The sequence below is a fragment of the Pristiophorus japonicus genome, chromosome 15 (genome assembly GCF_044704955.1).
Source record: "Pristiophorus japonicus isolate sPriJap1 chromosome 15, sPriJap1.hap1, whole genome shotgun sequence".
Classification (NCBI taxonomy): domain Eukaryota; kingdom Metazoa; phylum Chordata; class Chondrichthyes; family Pristiophoridae; genus Pristiophorus; species Pristiophorus japonicus.
The window spans coordinates 33268030-33291214 of record NC_091991.1 but is presented as its reverse complement, the minus strand read 5'-3'; the positions used below and the strand labels follow the sequence as shown (position 1 = coordinate 33291214).

At 42.3% G+C, this 23185-nt stretch overlaps 1 protein-coding gene across 5 annotated transcripts in view; it reads left to right on the top strand.

Annotated features, from left to right (window-relative positions):
* LOC139280680 (small integral membrane protein 29-like) overlaps positions 1 to 23185 on the top strand; it is a 118157-nt gene that overhangs the window by 47010 nt on the left and 47962 nt on the right. For all 5 annotated transcript variants that reach the window (XR_011596739.1, XR_011596740.1, XR_011596741.1 and 2 more), the window contains 2 exons: positions 8119 to 8491; positions 8599 to 8624. Coding sequence is in view for 1 of the 5 variants with exons in the window: in XM_070900292.1 (XP_070756393.1) it covers positions 8378 to 8491; positions 8599 to 8624 (140 nt within the window). In the remaining 4 variants the exon portion in view is untranslated. The remainder of the gene's footprint in view (positions 1 to 8118; positions 8492 to 8598; positions 8625 to 23185) is intronic.

The following is a 23185-nucleotide window of genomic DNA, read 5'->3' as shown; positions in this document are numbered from 1 at the left end:
TGGGGGAATTTGTTGCAATCTTTCGATTAGTAGATTGCTCTGGAGACTATGCTCTGCAGTTCCTTGATCAGTGTTAATTCGTTTATACAGTGGAGTAGTTCGGGCCTACCAGCACTTTGATATTAATAGTTTCGATGATAAATGTACCAGAAAATCTGAGGTTCGGTGACAGGGTCTCTTCCATTGAGTAAACTCATTCCAACCTGGATAGTTGTGGGAGTGCTCCACATTTTAGCATCAGGGCTCCTGAGGTAGGAAAGGGGCAGATCATCCAGAGTTTCTGTTCACTATCCTGGTGGCCCCTGCTGAAAACTGTGTTAAGGACAAGATTGAACTCATTTGTGATGGCTAAAGTGATTGAATAGCCTGTACAGGCTCATGAATGAAGAATTGCTGCCAGGGCATGGCACCAGGGGGCTGCTTGTGCCTGTAGAACGGTACCCCAGCATGATTCTCTACCTCAATGAGAGGAAGGGCGGAAAGGGGCGGGAGAAGTAAATTAGCATGGGAAAAATAAATCAACGTGCATAAACAAGTTCGCTAAATGCTTATCAAGGTTTTACTGGAAGATTGCAATCAGTCTTTTTTTTTTAAAGACTGATACTTCAAGTCAGTAAATTGACTGCAGGAGAGGCAATAACAGTGGATTTGATTTAATCACAATTTTATGATCTATATCCTATTGAACATTTTGTACAGATGACTTGAGTGCTAAAGGGATTATAAATATTGCCAAGTTGGTTACTATAGACTTAGTCATAGCAATGTCTGGAGATCAAAATAAGGCAAATTGCTGACTAATCCATGATTCACCTCTTAAGTTTCTCCTCAATAAACTGAGTGTCTGTCACCTACTTTCTATCCAGCCCACGCCCTGAAAATATCTCAACACAAATTCTCTCTCACACAAGACCAGGCATTAGTACTGTGTAGTAGCTTTTCTTGGTGCCAGCAGAATTTTCATATCCACTCATTCTCTCTCCACCTCCACCAGCTGTTTTATGGTGTTTGTTATTGGAAATGTGTGGGAGAGTCTTAGTGAAACTAACAGCAGGTCCAAACAATGGAACTTTCACTGCCTCTGTGCAGTAAAGATCCGGAACTAGATGAACTGGTTTTCATCATGAACTTGTGCTTTGTCACGTGGACTCAGATGTTTACTATTTCAAATATGTAGTTCTTCTGCAAGCAATTACATTGCTGCTTCATTTTTTTTCTCTTGAACTCATTAGCAGCAGTTATGAATGAGATTTTTTTTTGGGGGGGGGGGAATAACATTTCAATGTATTCATTAGGAGCATTCTTTTTCATCAATTCATCAAACGTAATTGAAGAATGGACAAAATATTCTAAGATGTAACAATAATTTTGCAATTTGTTACAAGTTTACACACTATTTGTTTACATTCACTGTACATGCAAAGCATGTGCTGACACTTGACAAGTTCAGGAACTTTAAAATGTCCTGTTGATCAGGCTGATGAATACTACAGAGCTTCTGTATTCTGTAGTACCCTTCACACTCAGAACTTGCAGTTCCTTAAGAGAGTTAATAACTTGCATGTGTTTTACTGTGGATCTGTATTTGGTTAAAGCTAACCTTTAATTAGAAGTTTTTTGGATTTGTGCACACCAGACACTGGGATGTTATTAGTGAGAACTGAATGCTATATGTGTTACTGCATGCAGATCAAAACAAACCCAGTATACTCTGACAGCATTAAACCCCACTGAGACCCGATGCAGGATATGGTTTTCACTTCCAAAAGAAATTTATAATCCACAAGAACTTGCCAGATGTTGTAGTCTGATGCTTGAACCTCTTTACAGATTTGCAGAGTAGGTGGTCACTGGATATGTATCTGCAAAAATGTATAAAACATTCTGATGGTAGGATGTGTGCCCTGTTCTTCAATCTTTCTGTTTTTCCCTCGACATTTTTTTTAATTGTCATCTTATTACCTGTATGTGATGCGAGTTTGAAAACCTGTTTAATGTGAACAACAAAAACAACAGTTTAGTCACATCCATGTCACAATATTGTATTTGAGCTGTATATCATGAAACAAGCTCTGAAATTAGTTTTCAAGCTTCAGTTGTAACTATTGGAAATAAAACTTGGAAGTTCAATGACTAATTAAGACTGGATATGATTAAAATTTTAATAACTTTGTGCACTGTTTATTGCCTGCCAAAAATTAACCTTGTATTGAGCTAAGATATGCACGACAACTGGATATAGCCAACTGGACAATGTAGTCTCATTAGCAAAAACATCACAACAAAATTGGAAACTATTAAGTTGATGCTGCTGGTAACTCCAGTAACACAAGATGTCTTTAAAATTATGGAAGGTTTTGATAGAGTGGATACAGAGAGAATGTTTCCACTTGTGGGGAAGAGCATAACTAGAGGCCATCAATATAAGATAGTCACCAAGAAATCCAATAGGGAATTCAGAAGAAAATTCTTTACCCAGAGAGTTGTGAGAATGTGGAACTCGCTACCACAGGGAGTGGTTGAAGCGAATAGTATAGATGCATTTAAGGGGAGGCTAGACAAGCATATGAGGGAGAAGGGAATAGAGGGTTATGCTGATAGAGTTAGATGAGGAAAGACGACAGGAGGCTCGAGTGGAGCATAAACATCCGCATGGACTGGTTGGGCCGAATGGTCTGTTTCTGTGCCGTATATCCTATGTAAAATAAAACAGCCAGCTGGATGGTGTGTTTTAGTTGGGCCCAGGCTTAGTTCCCCACTATTTAATTCCTGAGCTCAGCCATACTACTGTAAGGAGACACTGAGTGAAGACCAGCCAAAAGAAAGGAAATAAAGTCAGAGGGAGAGCCATCTGTTGGCTACTCACACCTCCACGTGATTAACAAAAAGAAGTGTTCTGGATTGATTATGACTGCCATAACATATTGTTTGTTCACAGTACCAGAAATCCAATTATGATGGGTTTTGTATACTGCGACAGGCCTAAAAATAAGCCCAACTGGGAGGCTGTAAAATATTGGGCTTCAAATAATGGAAACCACTCCAGCTTTCTCCTGCACTGTCAATTCCAGGGATCCTTAAGGACCTATCCTTAGACCTTGCCTCATCCTTGTCTACAGGTCACATCATTCGCTGGCACAGGGTAGCTTTTATGAGCGGTGACTCGACTCAGCTCTACCACTCTGGCTCTACCTCTCCAGCACTACTTTTGACCCCCTAATGATGCTGTTAGACTGGTTGTCTGACCTCAAGTCTTGGATGAGCAACTTCCTGGAGCTCAGGATCCCTCCCTTGCCATTGATCTTTTCCTCTTCCCAGGCAGATTCTTGGGCTGAGCCAGACCATTTGCAGTCTTGGCGTTTTGTTCGACCCCCATATCTGATCCCTCATAAAAATTATTTACCTCCACCTCTACAACCTCACCTGCTCCACCCCTTCCTCAACCTCTCTGCTGCTGTCACCTCCAAATAGGACTACTCTGATACTGTCCCTGATTGTCCCCCATCCTTCACATTCTGTAAACTCCAACCTGTTTGCAACTCTGCTGCTCCTATCCTGTCACACACTAAGTCCTGCTTGCCCACCATCTACATTCTCATTGATCTATGCAGGCTCCCTGCTCACTTAAACTTTGGCCCATAATTTGCTACAGCAGGGCAACGAATAGCACTATCCCCTCCCTAGGCCTGCTCATTTTAGTTTGGCAATCTGTGTATCCCTCCTTCCATTTACTCTACCATTGATAGTAGATCCTTCAGCTGTTTTTGTCTTACTCTCTAGAATACTCTTCCTGAACCACAACATCTTTAAATAACTTCTCAATACTCATCTCCTTGACCACAAGCTTTCGATTACCCATTCTAATTTCTCCCTTCCAGGCTTGGTGACCATTTCCTAATGCATATTTGTGAAGTGCCTCAGGAGGTTTCTTTATGTTGAAGGCACCATATAAATGCATGTTATTACTGATTCACCATCTTTCATTATTTACTCTCTCAAACCCTTTCAAAATTTTGAACTATAGCTTATCATCCCTGGTATAATCCTAATAAATCTACATACTAACTTTTCCATGGCTTTTATATTCTGTCTATAATGAGCCACAAACTGTACCAGATTACATGTAATATTTGCATTGTTTATGACCATGGCCACTCAATTTAGAAACTATATTACCTTTTCAATTCTGGTCAGTAATAATGATACAATCTCATAGGTTGGTTGAAAAACTTTTAATTGTATTAGTTTATTCATTCTAGTTACAGACTAATAATTATTCCATTATCTTTTAAGAAGTGACATAAAAAGCCAAGGCATGATATTAACCCTCCGAGTGTGAATTTGTAAGATTCAGTTTTATATTATATTTTGGACAGTTAGAAATACAGCAGCACTATTAAATACAGTTTTCAAAATCTTAAACTTCCCTCTACCGCAATCTATTGCAAGATTATTGGACTTTATTTCCCACTTTTTTCAGTTTACATATGTGAAATTGTGGAATGAGCAAAATGTTACAATAAAAAAATTGGAACAATATTATTTTTTAGATTAATTATCTGTGTTTATAGTTTTGTCATTATCATTAAGTTGACTGCAAATTACTCAATGCCGCATTAACTCTACATCTGATCAAGTAGATACCTTTTTCTTCCCCATCACTTTTTAAAACTTCTTTTTCAATTGCCATCCAATTCTTGTACTTTCAGTATTAGTTGGCTAAAATGGTAAAGGTAAAGAGAACAATCTAACATATTGAACATGTACAAGTTGCTTGCTTACCTTATCTTTTCTGTTACCCATCATCCGTCTCAGCAGAGGTAAATGATGCATGTCTAGTCCATTTTTGATTGTAAAAACTGATGTTTCACAAGGTCTAGTATTATCTTTCATAGGTACAGGAGACATCAATGGCTATCTAAATAGACTAGAAACACTCATTTGCACACAGAACAAGCCGACTGGTTCCCCAGCCAATCTGTGCTAACCCTTTAGTCACACTAAAATGTGGCTACCAGCCTGAATAATGAATTGTTTGGTGGGAAGAAGACTTGTGCAGAATGCGCTGGCAAAAAAACAAACTATTTTAATATCCAATTAAATTAATATTAGCCAGTTCAAAAGTCATACTTCTGTACTTATTTGGAACTAATCTTGAAACAGAAGCTTATACATTGCCAACAAGACTAAATGTGCTACTTTAATATTTGGCATTAACAACCTAATTGTGTTTAAAATATGTGCGGTTGTAACATTGTCCACCTGGACTACAGTTTTATTTTGAAAGAGCAGCTCACAATTGAAATGTTTCATATTGTCATTTTGACCAGTTATAAATTTATCCTTTATGTACCTGAAGTAGTAACACAGTGGTGCAGTGTGTTGTTGTAGAATGCCACTATGCCACACACACCACCATGTCACAAAGTAATGGATTAGCATTCTCTGTGGTTCCATACATATTGAGTTTCTGAGATCAGCTGTGCGGTCTAGTGTATTGTTTTTTTCAGGAGGAGTGCAGAAAAATCCAAGGAGGGATCAGTGTCTAAAAAGGGATCTAAAGTGGTTTATGTTATAGAGGAAAAGGCCCAAGGAGAAGATATTTTAGAAAACTGGATAAATAAGTGATTGCCTAAATTGTATTCATTTAAAATGGCATGGTCTTTTAAGAACATAAAGCAAAGGTTCTCCAGTCAATCAGCAATTTTGTCCAGTGAATAGCTGATCCATGCAGACTAGGAAAGTTCCAAGTTTATTTCCTGATGTATGCCAAATTAGCTGCTTTCAGTCAGAGAGGCAGCTGGAGTGCTACAATTTGGGATGAGAACATATTTGCCATAGTTCCTGTTCATTATTGGTTGAAAACCCTCCTGAGAATCACAATCAAGGTCACACAGGAATAACAGTCACTTGGATGAGGTACAGGAAGGTGATTTGAATCATACCCCAACAAGAAGTGAATTACACACTACAGCACAGAAACAAGCCATTCAGTCCAACTGGTCTGTGCCGGCGTTTAAGTTCCACACGAGTGGAATACAATTTCTTCATGGTAAAGGAAGAGTAGAAAGTTGCAAGGGAAAAAGAAAAATTTGTTTTCTTATTGTACACTCTACTTTTAAAAGGAAAAACATGACTTCATCAGAGATATATAGGACCTGGGTCGGGGTGGGCAGTTAAAATAACAGGAGTCACTTAGTCCTCTGATCCCACTGCCTTCTCACCATGTCCCCATATTAACCTGCTCTTTTGAGCAAAGTTAGAAGGCAGGAAGGAAGCTGGGCCCTAAACTTATTGGGAGCCGGATCCTGGGCCAGAAGAAGCCATGATCTTATTGAATGGCGGAGCAGGCTCGAGGGGCCAGATGGCCTACTCCTGCTCCTATTTCTTATGTAGGTTCAGAAGGTAAATTTTAAATTTATATTTCAGGTTTCCTTGTGGGGCCAGAGTACTCCTCCAGGCCTCACAAGGAAGCCTTGGGGCCTCCCTTTCTCCAGGATTGGAGTAATTAGTATTGACTTGTGGACAATTTTATGCTGTGCACTCAAGCATCCGAGGAACTGGATGAATACCTTACCTGAAATCAACAAACTCTACACAAATTGGGGTGTGCTTTCATGCACTTTGCCATTGGTGAGCTTTACTCTGATCTCTGATAAATATCTTTTGAATTGGTACAAGTAACCTTCATCCCATCAATTGGGCCGAAATGGAGCCACAATATGACGTGGGAGGATAGATGCTAATTCATTTTTAAAGTCCCAACAGAATATTATTTATAACGAATAATGTACAGTTAAATTTGAATTGAATTACTCTGGTAACATGAAAAATGTTGGTGATTCAGTGTATCTTTAAGCCCAAGCGGAGCTTCTGATCCCGTTTCCTCTATCGCAAGGACCGCCTGCTTCCATCTCCATAACAGTGTCCACTTTTGCCCCTACTTCAGTCCTTCTGGTGTTGAAGCCCTCATCCATAGCTTTTACAGCCTCCAGACTCCACTTTTCTAATCTGGCTGGCCTCCCAGCCTCTGTCTTCTGTAATCTGCAGGTCATCTGAAACTCTTCTGCTTGTGTCCTATCCTGCACCAAGTTCTACTTATCCATAACCCTAGTCGATATTAGCTCCCGGTCCCCCAATGCCTCCAAATTCTCATCCATGTATTTAATTCCCTCCATGGCTTCGCCCTTCCTATCTCTAACTTCCACCAGCACTACAACCCAACCCCACCCCATACAAATTCTCCATTCCTCTGACTGGCCTCTTGTGCATTTGCTCCACCATTGGCGTCTGTGCCATCAGCCACATAGGCTTTATGCTGTGGAATTCCCTCCATAAAATCCTCTGCTTCTCCATATCCCTCTTCCTTTAAGACCCTCCTTAAAACGCACCTTTTTACCAAGCTTTTGGCCATCCCCTAATATTTCTTTGGCCCTGCATCCATTTTTTTATTACACCTCTGTGAAACATCTTGTGATATTTTTCTACATTAAAGACTCTATATAAATTCAAACTTGTTGAATCATGCATAGGTTTGAGTCACAGATACCATAAGATCTTGATCAAATAGTATACTGAGACTTGCTGTTCAGGTTGATAAATGGAGAATAATAAATTGAGCAAAGTGCCTCTGCTATATACCTCTGTCTAATCTGTTATTCTCAAGAGAGGAGGGTGCATTGAGAAAATTGCAGTGTAAAGAAACTGACATCACATTGAAGAGCTACTCAGGTGCCTGTAGTTTCTCTTTCCCCTCTGCCACCACCCCATCCCCAGCTTTCATAATTGCTATTCTATTAATATTACCTCCATCAAAGCCATGCCATTGCTGACATATTTGTTTAGTTAAACTCTCCAAGGACAGTAAGTGTATACTTTAAATGTACCTGCAAGGCAAAGATAAACAATGTGACAGCTGCAAAATCTTCCTTTCTTGTTAAGTGCAAGCATGCATCTTTGGAATGTGATCTGTCACTTAAATTTATAGCTTCTATGCACTTTCATGATGGCATTTGGAAAGACTGAAATGGATATAGACTTGCTTGATAGTTGGGCTTTTGTTTAACAAGTTTTTTTTAATAAAACCCACATCTTACACATCCTATCTTTCATTTTTAGCCTATTTGAAGGTGCTGACTGGCCACAGCATAACCATGAGTGAAACAGAATAACAAGGAATCTTGGTCGCTTCAGGTCCTGTTTGAATTTTTCCCAATGACAATCAGATGACGGATGTTCCAGTATGCAACACTACAAATATACACCATGAAAAGATTGCAGGTCTTAATTTTGAGAAAAACTTTCAGAAACACCACCAATCAAGCACAAGTATAAAGGAAAACCTACTTTCATCACATGAGCAAACAGAGAAAGTGTCATGCCCAATCAAACAGTCAGCACACCCCCTGACACTAATCATAGTGCATCAATCCTAGGATTTATGCTGATTCCTGTCACAATCATAGCTGTCATTGGCATTGCAGTTGTAGTGGTAACACTTTTAAAAATTATTTTAAATACATTATTTTCTGCAGCAATTTATAGGTATGCCATATAGCACGTTTAATATTTTTCTTTATTGCTTGTTTCTTTTGCCAGATAAGGTATATTCGAAAGAGACGCAGGTAAGGACATTTTAAATGGGAAATTTCCTGAAATGATTTTGCTGACTTATAACAGGATTAGAAAAACAAGTGGAAATATTTGACAACAAGCATGGCAGCAGTGGGGGAGGGGGAGCTGATGTTCTCCACTCTTTTAAATCACTGCTTTTGGTTTATGTGCTTTTCCTTGTAGAATCCCAAATTCTCTTCCAAGAATTTTGTGATAGTCTCTGCAAATATCGTGGAAATAGTCTGGATATTAGAGCTGGAAATTGATTTTGTTTTGATCTTATTTCTGCCCTGTAGGCTTCCACATGCTTGTATTAATGTTATTTTTTTTGTTGCAATACATGACCTGGTGGTAGGTGAAGGAGAGGGAGGCTTTAAATAGATCAGTGTGGTGCAGGGAACCTGTGATTACCACATGTCGGAAGTAGAGGGAGTCAAGAGCCTAGTGCTGTGCTGACAGCAGCCCCTGCCAGCACTTCCTTCCTGCAGGATATGAGGAACTCTGATTTCCTGATGAAAAGTGATTGAGCTAAATGTGCAGTTGATTCATCAAAGACCACGTTACTGTTTGTGTTAAATAAAACATCCATGGGACATTTTTGATGGCTTTTGATTTTACTGGAAGAGCAATCATTTTTAGGAAATTCTAAAAAATGGCAAATAAATTCAATTAGCTTAAAATGGATCAGATAAGATATCTTTAAATATGGTATTGTTAGTTTATACTTTAATTTCTATTGAACAGTTTGTCACCCTTCATACATATCTATATATATTATATATATATATATTTTTTTTTAATGGGTTTAGTTCTGGCTTCTGTCTTTAGATACAACATGTTTTCATGTTCCTGTCTAATATTAATTCTATGGACATGACTTCCTTATGAATGAAACAGGAAAGATCTCATCAGCAATTTGGACACATATGAGTCATTACATTGCACAAAGGAGAAGACATGGCCTGTGTTTTTCATTTAGGATGTGGAGCATCCTGTTATTAACTAAACTGTTTATACAAATGTCAAAAGATGTGAAACAGCATACTATCTACAACCATTTTAAATATTCGCGGTCTTTTAAGAGTCTATATTTAGATCTGCAACCAAGTAATGCTATATTGCTCCAACAAAGGTTTTTTTTTGGTTAACTGAAGTACAAGTCATTTGCTTAGATTCCACGTGAAAGGCTAGTAGCTAAGCTTAAAGCTGTAAGCATTCAAGGTAAAATTTAGGAATAGTTAAGAAATTGGCTGCAGAGAGAACTTTAAACTAATTAGTGGGGGGGGACGGTTCAGGTGAGCAGAAACCTAAAAGCTCAAAGAATAAGATGAAGGCAATAGAGCAGGGTAGCTTTGGGGGAAATGAAAACCAGAGTGTGACAGGAAGGGACAGAATCTATAAACATAAGAGTGTATCAGAAACTAGGGCCACAGCAGGAGAAAATGGTAAGAAAACACATTTAAAAGCTCTTTATCTGAATGCACGCAGCATTCGTAACAAATTAGATGAGCTGTCGGCACAAATAGTTACAAATGGGTATGATCTGGTAGCCATAACAGACGTGGTTGCAAGGTGACTGTGAACTAAACATTCAGGGGTACTTGACAATTTGGAAGAACAGACCGAAAGGAAAAGGAGGTGGGGTAGCTCTGTTGATAAAGGATGGAATCACTGCAATAGTGAGAAATGATATTGGCTCAAATGATCAGGATGTTGAAACAGTTTGGGTGGAGATAAGAAATAATTAGTGGGGTGCCGCAGGGATCAGTACTGGGACCCCAACTATTTACAATCTATTAACAACTTGGAAGAAGGGACTGAGTGTAACGTAGCAAAGTTTGCTGATGATATAAAGATGGGAGGAAAAGCAATGTGTGAGGAGGACACAAAAAATCTGCAAAAGGACATAGACAGGCTAAGTGAGTGGGCAAAAATTTGGCATGGAGTATAATGTTGAAAAGTGTGAGGCACTTTGGCAGAAAAAAATCAAAGAGCAAGTTATTATTAAATGGAGAAAAATTGCAAAGTGCTGCAGTACAGCAGGACCTGGGGGTACTTGTGCATGAAACACAAAAGGTTAATGTGCAGGTACAGCAAGTGATCAGGAAGGCCAATGGAATCTTGGCCTTTATTGCAAAGGGGATGGAGTATAAAAGCAGGGAAGTCTTGCTACAGTTATACCGGGTATTGGTGAGGCCACACCTGGAATACTGCGTACAGTTTTGGTTTCCATATTTACGAAAGGATATACTTGCTTTGGAGGCAGTTTAGAGAAGGTTCACTAGGTTGATTCCGGAGATGAGGGGGTTGACATGAGGAAGTTGGGCCTCTACTCATTGGAATTCAGAAGAATGAGAGGTGATCTTATCGAAACGTATAAGATTATGAGGGGCTTGACAAGGTGGATGCAGAGAGGATGTTTCCACTGATGGGGTCGACTAGAACTAGGGGGCATAATCTTAGAATAAGGGGTCACCCATTTAAAACTGAGATGAGGAGGAATTTCTTCTGAGGGTTGTAAATCTGTGCAGCTCGCTGCTTCAGAGAGCTGTGGAAGCCGGGACATTGAATAAATTTAAGACACATAGACAGTTTATTAACTGATAAGGTATTAAGGGGTTATGGGGAGTGTTGTGTATCTGTAAAGCATGCACTCCCAAGTTCCGCCAGCAGGGAGCACATCCCCTGAAGTCCCAAAGGATCCCAGCATCCCTTGGGAGCACTGTATATAAGCCGGCCCCTAAGACCTGTTCCTCACTCTGGAGTGTCTTGATAAAGACTGAAGTTACTGTTACTGTTCAACCTCCCTGTGTGCAGTCTCATCTGTGTTAGGAACACAATAGGGAGCAGGCAGGGAAGTGGACCTGAGCCTATGATCGGATTAAATGGCGGAGAAGGCTCGAGGGGCTGTATGGCCTACTCCTGCTCCTATTTCTTATGTTCTTATGAATAATCAGGGGAAAAAAGTCACGAGTGGGCGTAGTCTATAGGCCACCTAACAGTAGCAACTCTGTTGGTCGGAGTATAAACCAAGAAATAGTGGGGGCTTGTAAAAAGGGAACAGCAATAATCATGGGTGATTTTAACCTCCATATTGATTGGACAAATCAAATTGGTCAGGGTAGCCTTGAGGAAGAGTTCATAGAGTGCATAAGGGACGGGTTCCTTGAGCAGTATGTAACGGAACCAACCAGGGGGCAGACTATCTTAGATCTGGTCCTGTGTAATGATACAGGATTAGTAAATGATCTCCTAGTAAAGAATCCCCTTGGAATGAGTGATCATAGGATGGTTGAATTTCAAATTTAGATGGAGGGCAAGAAAGTTGGGTCTCAAACCAGCGTACTAAGCTTAAATAAAGGAGACTACAAAGGTATGAGGGCAGAGTTGGCTAAAGTGGACTGAGGAAATAGATTAAAGTGTAGGACGGTTGATGAACAGTGGCATACATTTAAGAAGATATTTCACAACTCTCAAGAAAAATATATTCCAGTGAGGAGGAAAGGGTGTAAAAGAAAAGATAGCCATCCGTGGCTAACTAAAGAAATAAAGGATGGCATCCAATTAAAAACAAGGGCATAAAAAGTGGCCAAGACTAATGAGAGGACAGAAGATTGGGAAGCTTTTAAAAGCCAGCAAAGAAGGACTAAAAAAATGATTAAGAAAGGGAAGATAGACTATGAAAGTAAACTAGCATGAAATATAAAAGCAGATAGCAAGAGTTTCTACAGGTATATAAAAAGGAAAAGAGTGGTAAAGTAAATGTTGGTCCCTTAGAGGACGAGATTGGGGAATTAGTGATGGGGAACATGGAGATGGCAGAAACTGAACAAATATTTTGTATCAATCTTTATGGTAGAGGACACTAAAAATATCCCAACAGTGGATAGTTAAGGGGGCTCTAGGGGGGGAGGAACTTAACACAATCACAATCACTAAGGAGGTGGTACTCAGTAAGATAATGGGAGTAAAGGCGGATAAATCTCCTGGACCTGATGGCTTGCATCCGAGGGTCTTAAGAGAAGTAGCGGCAGGGATAGTAGATGCATTGGTTGTAATTTACCTAAATTCCTTGGATTCTGGGGAGGTCCCAGCAGATTGGAAAACCGCAAATGTAACGCTCCTATTTATAAAAGGGAGGCAGACAAAAAGCAGGAAACTATAGACCAGTTAGCCTAACATCTGTGGTTGGAAAAATGTTGGAGTCCATTATTAAAGAAACAGTAGCAGGACATTTGGAAAAGCATAATTCAGTCAGACAGAGTCAGCATGGATTTATGAAGGGGAAGTCATGTTTGACAAATTTGCTGGAATTCTTTGAGGATGTAACGAACAGCGTGGATAAAGGGGAACCAGTGGATGTGGTGTATTTGGACTTCCAGAAGGCATTTGACAAGGTGCCACATAAAAGGTTACTGCACAAGATAAAAGTTCACGGGGTTGGGGATAATATATTAGCATGGATAGAGGATTGGTTAACTAACAGAAAATAGAGAGTCGGGATTGTTGTGTATGCAATAACTGTTAGACTGAGTACTGTTTAACTCCAAGCGGTATGACCTTGACTCTGCTTTATTAGGGCCCAAAGTGACTAATATACAAAATGGCTGGCCTTTTATACTTGGGCTGCACACACGTGCGTGCAGCCCAATGGTCTCCAACAGTGACGCCATCTAATGGCTAGTGATCCCAAAAGTACATACATGACAGGGATAAATGGTTCATTCTCGGGTTGGCAATCAGTAACTAGTGGGGTGCTGCAGGGATCAGTGCTGCGATCCCAACTATTTACAATCTATATTAACGACTTGGAGGAAGGGACCGAGTGTAACGTAGCCAAGTTTGCTGACGATACAAAGATGGGCGTAAAAGCAATGTGTGAGGAGGACACATAAAACCTGCAGAAGGACATAGACAGGCAAAGTGAGTGGGCAAAAATTTGGCAGATGGAGCATAATGTTGGAAAGTGTTAGGTTATGCACTTTGGCAGAAGAAATCAAAGAGCAAGTTATTATTTAAATGGAGAAAAATTGCAAAGTGCCATTCTAAAAAGGGAGGGAGAACAGCCAGTTGTCGTGGTGCACGTTGGTACCAATGACATAGGTAAAAAAAGGGATGAGTTCCTACGAAATGAATTTAAGGAGCTAGGAGCTAAATTAAAAAGTAGGACCTCAAAAGTAGTAATCTCGGGATTGCTACCAGTGCCACGTGCTAGTCAGAGTAGGAATCGCAGGATAGCTCAGATGAATACGTGGCTTGAGCAATGGTGCAGCAGGGAGGGATTCAAATTCCTGGGGCATTGGAACCGGTTCTGGGGGAGGTGGGACCAGTACAATCCGGACGGTCTGCACCTGGGCAGAATCGGAACCAATGTCCTCGGGGGAGTGTTTGCTAGTGCTGTTGGGGAGGAGTTAAACTAATATGGCAGGGGGATGGGAACCAATGCAGGGAGATAGAGGGAAACAAAAAGGAGGCAAAAACAAAAGACAGAAAGGAGATGAGGAAAAGTGGAGGGCAGAGAAACCCAAGGCAAAGAACAAAAAGGGCCATTGTACAGCAAAATTCTAAAAGGACAGAGGGTGTTAAAAAAACAAGCCTGAAGGCTTTGTGTCTTAATGCAAGGAGTATCCGCAATAAGGTGGATGAATTAACTGTGCAAATAGATGTTAACAAATATGATGTGATTGGGATTACGGAGACGTGGCTCCAGGATGAGCAGGGCTGGGAACTCAACATCCAGGGGTATTCAACATTCAGGAAGGATAGAATAAAAGGAAAAGGAGGTGGGGTAGCATTGCTGGTTAAGGAGGAGATTAAGGCAATAGTTAGGAAGGACATTAGCTTGGATGATGTGGAATCTATATGGGTAGAGCTGCAGAACACCAAAGGGCAAAAAACGTTAGTGGGAGTTGTGTACAGACCTCCAAACAGTAGTAGTGATGTTGGGGAGGGCATCAAACAGGAAATTAGGGGTGCGTGCAATAAAGGTGCAGCAGTTATAATGGGTGACTTTAATATGCACATAGATTGGGCTAACCAAACTGGAAGCAATACGGTGGAGGAGGATTTTCTGGAGTGCATAAGGGATGGTTTTTTAGACCAATATGTCGAGGAACCAACTAGGGGGGAGGCCATCTTAGACTGGGTGTTATGTAATGAGAAAGGATTAATTAGCAATCTCGTTGTGCGAGGCCCCTTGGGGAAGAGTGACCATAATATGGTGGAATTCTGCATTAGGATGGAGAATGAAACAGTTAATTCAGAGACCATGGTCCAGAACTTAAAGAAGGCTAACTTTGAAGGTATGAGGCGTGAATTGGCTGAGATGGATTGGCGAATGATACTTAAGGGGTTGACTGTGGATGGGCAATGGCAGACATTTAGAGACCGCATGGATGAACTACAACAATTGTACATTCCTGTCTGGCATAGAAATAAAAAAGGGAAGGTGGCTCAACCGTGGCTATCAAGGGAAATCAGGGATAGTATTAAAGCCAAGGAAGTGGCATACAAATTGGCCAGAAATAGCAGCGAACCTGGGGACTGGGAGAAATTTAGAACTCAGCAGAGGAGGACAAAGGGTTTGATTAGGGCAGGGAAAATGGAGTATGAGAAGAAGCTTGCAGGGAACATTAAGACGGATTGCAAAAGTTTCTATAGATATGTAAAGAGAAAAAGGTTAGTAAAGACAAATGTAGGTCCCCTGCAGTCAGAATCAGGGGAAGTCATAACGGGGAACAAAGAAATGGCGGACCAATTGAACAAGTACTTTGGTTCGGTATTCACGAAGGAGGACACGAACAACCTTCCGGTTATAAAAGGGGTCGGGGGGTCTAGTAAGGAAGAGGAACTGAGGGAAATCCTTATTAGCCGGGAAATTGTGTTGGGGAAATTGATGGGATTGAAGGCCGATAAATCCCCAGGGCCTGATGGACTGCATCCCAGAGTACTTAAGGAGGTGGCCTTGGAAATAGTGGATGCGTTGACAGTCATTTTCCAACATTCCATTGACTCTGGATCAGTTCCTATGGAGTGGAGGGTAGCCAATGTAACCCCACTTTTTAAAAAAGGAGGGAGAGAGAAAATAGGGAATTATAGACCGGTCAGCCTGACATCGGTAGTGGGTAAAATGATGGAATCAATTATTAAGGATGTCATAGCAGTGCATTTGGAAAGAGGTGACATGATAGGTCCAAGTCAGCATGGATTTGTGAAAGGGAAATCATGCTTGACAAATCTTCTGGAATTTTTTGAGGATGTTTCCAGTAGAGTGGATAAGGGAGAACCAGTTGATGTGGTATATTTGGACTTTCAGAAGGCGTTCGACAAGATCCCACACAAGAGATTGATGTGCAAAGTTAGAGCACATGGGATTGGGGGTAGTGTACTGACATGGATTGAGAACTGGTTGTCAGACAGGAAGCAAAGAGTAGGAGTAAATGGGTACTTTTCAGAATGGCAGGCAGTGACTAGTGGGGTACCGCAAGGTTCTGTGCTGGGGCCCCAGCTGTTTACACTGTACATTAATGATTTAGATGAGGGGATTAAATGTAGTATCTCCAAATTTGCGGATGACACTAAGTTGGGTGGCAGTGTGAGCTGCGAGGAGGATGCTGTGAGGCTGCAGAGCGACTTGGATAGGTTAGGTGAGTGGGCAAATGCATGGCAGATGAAGTATAATGTGGATAAATGTGAGGTTATCCACTTTGGTGGTAAAAACAGAGAGACAGACTATTATCTGAATGGTGACAGATTAGGAAAAGGGGAGGTGCAAAGAGACCTGGGTGTCATGGTACATCAGTCATTGAAGGTTGGCATGCAGGTGCAGCAGGCGGTTAAGAAAGCAAATGGCATGTTGGCCTTCATAGCAAGGGGATTTGAGTACAGGGGCAGGGAGGTGTTGCTACAGTTGTACAGGGCATTGGTGAGGCCACACCTGGAGTATTGTGTACAGTTTTGGTCTCCTAACCTGAGGAAGGACATTCTTGCTATTGAGGGAGTGCAGCGAAGGTTCACCAGACTGATTCCCGGGATGGCGGGACTGACCTATCAAGAAAGACTGGATCAACTGGGCTTGTATTCACTGGAGTTCAGAAGAATGAGAGGGGACCTCATAGAAACATATAAAATTCTGACAGGGTTAGACAGGTTAGATGCAGGAAGAATGTTCCCAATGTTGGGGAAGTCCAGAACCAGGGGTCACAGTCTAAGGATAAGGGGTAAGCCATTTAGGACCGAGATGCGGAGGAACTTCTTCACCCAGAGAGTGGTGAACCTGTGGAATTCTCTACCACAGAAAGTTGTTGAGGCCAATTCACTAAATATATTCAAAAAGGAGTTAGATGAGGTCCTTACTGCTAGGGGGATCAAGGGGTATGGCGAGAAAGCAGGAAGGGGGTACTGAAGTTGAATGTTCAGCCATGAACTCATTGAATGGCGGTGCAGGCTAGAAGGGCCGAATGGCCTACTCCTGCACCTATTTTCTATGTTTCTATGTTTAATACAGCAGGACCTGGGGGTCCTGGTGCATGAAACACAACAGGTTGGTATGCAGATACAGCAAGTGATCAGGAAGGCCAATGGAATCTTGGTCTTTATTGCAAAGAGGATGGAATATAATAGCGGGGAAGTCTTGCTACAGCTATACAGGGTATTGGTGAGGCCACAACCTGGAATACTGAGTACAGTTTTGGTTTCCATATTTATGAAAGGATTTTCTTGCTTTGGAGCCAGTTCAGAGAAGGTCCACTAGGTTGATTCCGGAGATGAGGGGGTTGACTTATGAGGAAAGGTTGAGTAGGTTGGGTCTCTACTCATTGGAATTCAGAAGAATGAGAGATGATCTTATCGAAACGTATAAGATTATGAGGGGGCTTGACAAGGTGGATGCAGAGAGGATGTTTCCACTGATGGGGAGATTAGAACCAAAGGGCATAATCTTAGAATAAGGGGCTGTCCGTTTAAAACTGAGATGAGGAGGAATTTCTTCTCCGAGGGTTGTAAATCTGTGGAATTAGCTGCCTCACCGAGCTGTGGAAGCTCGGTCATTGAATAAATTTAAGACAGAAATAGACAGTTTCTTAATCAATAAGGGGTTATGGGGAGAGGGCAGGGAAGTGGACCTGAGTCCATGATCGGATGAGCCATGATCATATTAAATGGCGGATCAGGCTAGAGGGGTCGTATGGCTTACTCCTGCTCTTATTTCATGTGTTTATGTTCTTATGGCTAAAGATTAGAAAAATGGGTACTTGTTAGAGGAGTCATATCTGTGTGAGGGGTGCCATGAGGTTCAGCGTTGAGACCACTATTGTTTCTAATTTATAAATGAGTGATTTGGATTTAGAAACTCAATGCAAATTGGCCAAATTTGCAGACAATATCAAGCTAAGATGGGTATTGGGGGAAACTGAGAAATTACAGATTCAGTTAGACAAAATTTGTGGGCAGAACAAAGGTAGATGAATTTAATGCATAAAAACATACGGTACTGCACATGGACAACACATATACTCCATGAAAGGAATTGAGATAGCTAAGGATCAAGTTGAAAGACCTAAGATTTTAGTAGACTCAACATGTCCAACCAATGCAGAGCAGCAATTAACAAAGCCAATAGAATGTTGAACAACATAATCAAAGTCTCAGGAAATCATGATCATTGCCCTAGTTAAACCTCATCTTGAGAACTATGTCCATTTCTCGTCACCGAGAAACAAAGGAGGCATTCAAGCACTTAGATCTAAGTAATGGAGAAAGGCTGGTGGACCTTGGAGTTGCTAGCCTGGAATGGAGGCACCTGAGAGTTGATCTTAAGTGAATGAAAAGGGTAAATCTGGAATACTACTTTGAATTAAATTGAGTGTATGACAGGGGAATGCAGCTTTAAACGAGTAAAAGGTAAATTTAGAACTGGTATTAAGAAACTCTTCACACAAAGCATGATCAACGCTTGGAATACACTTCTGAGTAGTGCAGTGGAAGCAAAATCCCCGGAATCATTTAAGAAACTATTAAATGCATCAATGGGAGGTCTTTCTGGAAAGATTACATAGGATTGCATAGGGTATACAGCAAAGAAACAGTCTATTTAGCCCAACCAGTCCATCCTGGCATTTAGCTTCCACTTGAGCCTCCTCCCACATTTCCTCATCTAACTCTATCAGCACAACCCTTTATTCCCATCTCCCTCATAGACTTATCTAACTGCCCCTTAAATGTATCTATAATATTCACTTCCACCAATCCCTGTAGTAGCAAGTTCCACCAAAACCTTTCATAATTTTAAAGAACTCTATTTTAGGTCAACCTCAGCCTTTTCTTTTCAAGTGAATAGAGACCCAACCTGTTCATTCTTTCCTGATAGGTATACCCTCGTATTTCTGGTATCATCCTTGTAAATCTTCTCTGCACCCTCTCCAGTGCCTCTATATCCTTTTTATAATATGGCGACCAGAATTGTACACAATTCTCCAAATGTGGTCTAACCAAGCTTCGATACAAGTTTGGCATAACTTCACTACTTTTCAATTCTATCCCTCTAGAAATAAACCCTAGTGCTTGGTTTGCTTTTTCTAACGGCCTTGCTAACGTGTGCCGCAACTTTTCGTGATTTGTGTATTTGTACTCTGTACTCTGAGTTCCTTTTGTTCCTCTATCCCACCCAGTCTCGCACTCTTCAAGTAATAAATGAACTCCATATTCTTCCTACCAAAAGGTAATCCCTCAAATTTATCTGTGTTGAAATTCATTTGCCAATTATATACCCATTCTGCAAGTTTATTAATGCCCCCCTGTAATTTGTTGCAGTCCTCCTCAGTATTGACTAGCCCCCCCCCCCCCCCCCCATTTGGTATCACGGCAAATTTAGAAATTATGTTTTTGATTCCAAAGTCTAAGGGCTAGATTTTCCATTATTTTTGCATGCATAACGCTCACTTAACGTCCATTTTGATGCTGAAATGACGTGTAACGCCCAGATATCGTCCATTTAGCCACAAAATGGAAACTGACGCCCATTTCTCGGTCACTTATTGCCGAGCATTGCTTTCCGCATGTGCGTAACGCCGAGAAAAATTAAAATTAATACCGCCCACCCACTTATTTTGGGTGGAATCATCAGAATGGGCATTCCCAACGCCCATAATATCACCCAGAGTTACTTTCAGCACGTAATTAACACCGAGATTTAATAATTAGTCTGAAATCATCAGTATTTCTGTACAAACCAACCTCCCCACACCCCCCGCCCACCCACCACCCCGGCTTCTCCTCTCCACCTCTACCCCTTCCCCTTCCCCTTCCCCATCTGACTCCAAGCCACCTGATCAAGGAGCTCCTCAGGCGATGCTTCATTGGGGAGGGGGGGCTGGGGCGGCGTGACGGCCGGAACGCTGCTTGGACTGATACGGGAGAGGATGGTCCCGAGGTGGGAACGTGCTCCGAGCCAGAAGCAAGATGTTGCTGCTGGCTCTCATGTGGTTGGCAATGGGGATACGGCACCTTTGGGTGCAGTGCTGTGCTCTGGGAGCCCTTTGCTGGCTCCTGGCTCCCAGCTCCAGGGCCGCCTCCATCCCTTCCATGTTTAATCTTATTTGTTGGACAAAAATTCGGTGCCAACTATGTTCTTGGTGTTTAGTAGGCTTTTTGCGACTGGTGAATCTCCCTTGTGCCACCCAAACAAGCGCACACCACACCCACCACACGCTTTCAGTCCCTCTTTGCTCCCTCTCTCTCTGTCTCCTCTTCTGCGCATGTAATGATGACCCCTGACCACCTGAATCGCGGGAAATGAGCATTGCCATGCTGTTGCTAAGGACGGCGACACTTTACGGCAGAAGGTCAAAGAGATTTAACGCCAATGCCCATTTCAGATCGCTCGTGATAACGCCCAATTTTTAAAATGGACACTAGGGTCTTTGAAAATGGGCAACAAGCTGGCGATCTGAAAACCCATTTTAACCGTCCACGCCAGAAATAACGCTCATTTTTGGGCGATCTGCACAAAAGTGTAAAATCTAGCCCCAAATCATTAATATAAATTGTGAACAACAGTGGCCCCAGAACTGATCCTTGTGGAACACCATCACCTTCTGCCACTGTGAATAGCTACCCTTTAGTCACTCTCTTTGCTTTCTGTCTTGAAGCCAGCGAGCTATCCATTCTGCTACTTGTCCCCTGACTCCGCATTCTCTGACCTTGTTCAATAGTCTATTATGGGGAACCTTATTAAAAGCCTTTTGAAATTCTAGATAAATTATATCTGCTGCATTTCAATTGTCTACTCTCTCTGTTACCTCTTCAAAAAATTCAATGAGGTTTGTCAAGCAAGAGCAACCTTTTGAAATCCATGCTGACTATTCATGATTATAGTTTTGGTTTCTGGATGTTGTTCTATTTTCTCCTTTAGTAGGGATTCCATTATTTTTCCTACCACCGATGACCGGTCTAAAAATCCCTTGATATGTTATACCACCCTTCTTATTACATTAACTATCCACCAGTCCTCTAACACTACAACTTGTTCGAACAAATTATTAAATATGTGTAGTTATGCTTCTGCTAACTCTTCCCTAGATTTAAAAAAAATGTGTGGATGTAATCCGTCCGGACCAGGAGTTCTATCCTCTTTGACTTTGATTATGTTTATGTAAGGACACATTAATTTGCAACATCTGAAGCTCTGACCGGGTGACATTGCTGACAAGTCCTGATTGCTGATTGGTCCCCACTCTCGCTCGTGCTCTCGTGCTCTCGCTCTCTCGCGCTCTCTTTCCCCCCCCCCCCCCGCAGCCCCCGCCCTTCTCCACGACCCCACCTCTCTCTCATCCCCACACTTCCTCTCTGTTATGTCTGTAATGTACCTATGAATGACTCCACGAGGCAATGTGTTGTACTCAAACTGTAATAACCTTGGTCCTTTATTCGTAACTCCAGAGTGAGGAAGCCGCATGGTGGCTACCCTTTTATACAGCCCCTGCCACCAGGGCAGGAAACCCCAGTCTCCACCAGTTGCACCCTCTAGTGGTGCCAGCATAGTATATAAACAGTGTAAACCTTATTGATAGTACATCAGGTAAACAAGTCTCCATGTTATGCAACTATACAGTGACTACACAGAGAGTATGTCTATAGTCTGCATATATAACATCACTCTCCCCCAAGTCCTTTCTGCCAATGACCTTTGCACTATGTGCTCTGGCTTAGCTCTCCCCAGACTTAAGTGCCAATAGCCCTTGCACCTTGGCTGTGCTTTGGCTTGGCTCTCTCCCTGTTAACCCCCGTCCTTTTGCCACAACATTGGGTAGTGGTTACCAGTTTGGATGGTTCAATGATGCAGTGGAGGTTACAGTTGGTTCTGGGTGTGATCCATGTGTGTGTCCATGGTTACATACATCCATTTCCCCTCCACCCCACAGCGAGATTATGCAGCTGGCCCGTTACATTAACATACAGGATCACACACAGTGCAAGTACAAAGAAAGGAAGAAAAACATTTTTTTACAGTTTGTATCGTGAAACCTTGGTTCAGTGACTTAGATTCGTTACGTTTTATAGTAGTGGACCAGGATTGGGTAGATTGCATAATTAGTTCAGTCATGGTAAGTACTGAGGTAGCAGTACAGGTATGCGAGGACGCTAGTTCCAGAGCAACCGGACCGGGTCCTCGTTACCTGATGGCGGCGTTGTGCCCCCTGCTAGTGGCTGAGCTTGGTTCGCTCACCTTGCCAGGACTCGGGGCCTTTGCCATTGCCTCGTGGTGGGCAGAGCCATAGATGTGTGTGGCCTCCTTGTCCTCCTTTGAGGGCTGCAGAATCTTCTGCCTGCACATATAATATCTCTCTCTCCCTCGCACCCACACGCTTTCTTTCTCATTCTCTCTCTCTCTCTCTCTCTCTCTCTCTCTCGCACCCACACGCTTTCTCTCTTCTCGCACCCCCAGGCTTTCTCTCTCTTTCTCGCACCCCCACGCTTTCTCTCTCTCTCTCTCTCTCTCTCTCTCTCTCTCTCTCTCTCTCGCACCCACACGCTTTCTCTCTCTCTCTCTCTCTCTCTCTCTCTCTCTCTCTCTCTCTCTCTCACTCTCTCTCACCCCCACGCTTCCCCTCTCTCCTCAGTCTCTCTCGCTCTCTCTCTCACCCCGCACCGCCCCCCCCACTCTCTCTCTCCCCTCGGAATCGAGGAAGACTTGTTTCCCCTCTAAAAATGAGTCCTTAGGTGGCTGAACATTCCAATATGGGAACCACAGTCCCTGCCTTGGTGGGACAGATAGTCGTTGAGGGAAAGGGTGGTTGGGACAGGTTTGCCGCTCACTCTTACCACTGCCTGCGCTTGATTTCTGCATGCTCTCGGCGATGAAACTCGAGGTGCTCAGCGCCCTTCGGATTCACTTCCTCCACAGGGCGGTCTTTGGCCAAGGACTCCCAGGCGTCAGTGAGGATGTTGCACTGTGTCAGGGAGGCTTTGAGGGTGTCCTTGTAACATTTCCCCTCCCATCTCTCCCCACTCTCTCTCCCCACTCTCTCTCCCCACTCTCTCTCCCCACTCTCTCTCTCCCCACTCTCTCTCTCCC